General features: G+C 45.2%; 1 protein-coding gene across 1 annotated transcript in view; it reads left to right on the top strand.

Annotated features, from left to right (window-relative positions):
* Positions 1–743, top strand: part of rab2a (RAB2A, member RAS oncogene family) — a gene marked incomplete at its 3' end in the record, with an annotated part of 30,106 nt that extends 29,363 nt beyond the window's left edge. The window contains exon 7 of the mRNA XM_080550993.1: positions 720–743. Coding sequence (XP_080407119.1) covers positions 720–743 — 24 coding nt within the window. The remainder of the gene's footprint in view (positions 1–719) is intronic.
* Positions 744–2,500: the final 1,757 nt, after the last annotated feature.

Here is a 2,500-nt window from a genome sequence, read left to right on the forward strand (position 1 = left end):
AACTTAATCCTAATTTACACACACACACACACACAAATAAATAAATCTGGATTTCAGAAGAGATTAAGTGGGGATTTAATCACAAGCATACAAGGTGAGGAGCAGAGACGGTAAGATGGCGTGAGTTTAGAATGAGAAGGTTCTATCTCCGTTTAGAATGAGAAGGTTCTATCTCCGTTTAGAATGAGAAGGTTCTATCTCCGTTTAGAATGATAAGGTTCTATCTCAGTTTATAATGATAAGGTTCTATCTCCGTTTAGAATGAGAAGGTTCTATCTCCGTTTAGAATGATAAGGTTCTATCTCAGTTTATAATGATAAGGTTCTATCTCCGTTTAGAATGATAAGGTTCTATCTCAGTTTATAATGATAAGGTTCTATCTCCGTTTAGAATGATAAGGTTCTATCTCCGTTTAGAATGAGAAGGTTCTATCTCCGTTTAGAATGATAAGGTTCTATCTCCGTTTAGAATGAGAAGGTTCTATCTCCGTTTAGGGCAGTTCAGAGATATTGAGCGTCAACGTTTTTACATTCCATTATGTTCTGTGAGATGGAACCTCTGAAAAATAACACCACACAGGCATTAATAAACACCTAATGGATCAGATTATGTAAAAAATTATAATCAATTTGGACAAAAATGGAGATAGAACCTTCTAATTCTAACGTCACGATGTGTGTGGAGGTGCCTGTGTCTTTAACACGGTGCTCCCGGGCCAGGTCTCGTGGGCCAGCCTGTTGTGAGAAGCGCATGAATGGGACATCCGGGTCACCGTGCCGCCCTGCCTCGGTGCCTCTCCACTCCGACTAGGACCCGTCTCAGGCTGAGAGAGGGGCTGGGGGGGAACACTACACATCAAATGCTCTTCTGTCTGGGTAACCGGGCCGATCTCCGGGATTAAACAGACAGACATGTTTTAATGAGTGTTTTATCTCGGCTGTATTGTTGCAAAAGTAAAAGGAGCATTTGATTGTGAACTCAGACCGTCATGGAGGCAGGCAGATGGTGGCCCTGGCTGCGCGCGGCCCGACCGGCCTCCGGTCCACCGGTGTCGAGATTATTAAAGAACATTCTAGCATTATGCAGAGAATATATGTTACATTTTATATTTGACATGTTTTACACACATTACCAAGAAAATAAATAATAATAATCAGCTGTTTTGATTGATTGATTGAAAACTTTATTAGAAGATTTGCAGAAGTAGGTACATGAAAGTACATACACACAATTACATACAAGGTCAACTAACAGGATAAAAACCCAAGAAAGCCACTGGCTTATTTCAATTGGGGTCCTTGATTCTCAATTCATCGTTACATGTAAGACAGACAAAAAACTGTCGCTAGCGATAAGGAGATAAAGCAGTACAGATTATTTATAATCGATATTATAAATTATAAATATTATATTATCAATAATAATAATATAATATCATGTTATTATCGAAATTCGTTGATGAGTTATTGTGGAAAAGAATGACCACTACGCTTTTCCCACGTGGTCCCGTCCAGACGTGTAAACACACAGAGACACCTGTCCGCGCGGGCCGAACCTGCACGGCCACGTGTTCTGCTGGGAGTTCGGAACCACAATATCCCAGGCCCAGAACCCCCCTCCTCCAGGCTGCTCCCGGATGCATGTCTAGGCCGATTTGTTTCAATTCTGTCACGCTATCCCCGATAATAAACAAGTCAATCACTGACAGACACTTAACAACACATCAGAACCTCCGCTGGAACACCACAACTGGACCCGCCGCATCCCACGGGGGAGTTGAAGGTGTTAGAATCACCGCGCGGCTTGTTTGGAAAGATACAGGGAAGAAGAAGAAGAAGAAGAAGAAAAAAAAAAATCCAAGCGCAGATTCTCCACGGCCCCAGTAGGGTCATTCCGCGCGCGCGCACGCATGTTTATCCACCGGAGGCGTGGACGCGCCTCTGCCCGTAGCAGCGTGAGCGCGCCTCTGCCCGTAGAAACGCGCGAACGCGCCTCAGAGAGCGTCTAGAGGAGAGGACGCGTGAACGCGATCGATCGGATTAAACTCGAATTGAGTGAAATTAACACAAAGGAGAGAGACAAGAGGCGGCGAGCACGGGTTTGCACGAACCCGCCGAAACATCCCATGAAATAACTTGAATTTCTTTCTTTCTACAAACGGACGGAGGAAGCCTTTTCCACCGGAGATACTACTAACGGAGTTGATCTCTCCCCGGACGGACGGACGGAGCTTGTTGGGTAAGAGCCTGTCTGCTTTCTGCTCCGCGGTCCGGAGCCACGCCGGCCAGCCAGGGGGAACTGGGGGCCACGCTTTTACCTCGGTTATTGTTCGTCAAATGTATGTTTTCAAAGCGAGTTTATCCACTTTAAGGTCGACTTTTATATCCACCCAGCGAACTTGCGACCACCCCACCTGCGAACCCACCCAAACCCATTCTAAAAGTAACTTTTTTTCTCCGAGAAAGCGCGTTGGGAGATGGGTCCTGTGCGGGTTTATTCT

This window comes from Nansenia antarctica, assembly GCF_963989245.1.
Source record: "Nansenia antarctica genome assembly, contig: SCAFFOLD_212, whole genome shotgun sequence".
NCBI lineage: Eukaryota > Metazoa > Chordata > Actinopteri > Argentiniformes > Microstomatidae > Nansenia > Nansenia antarctica.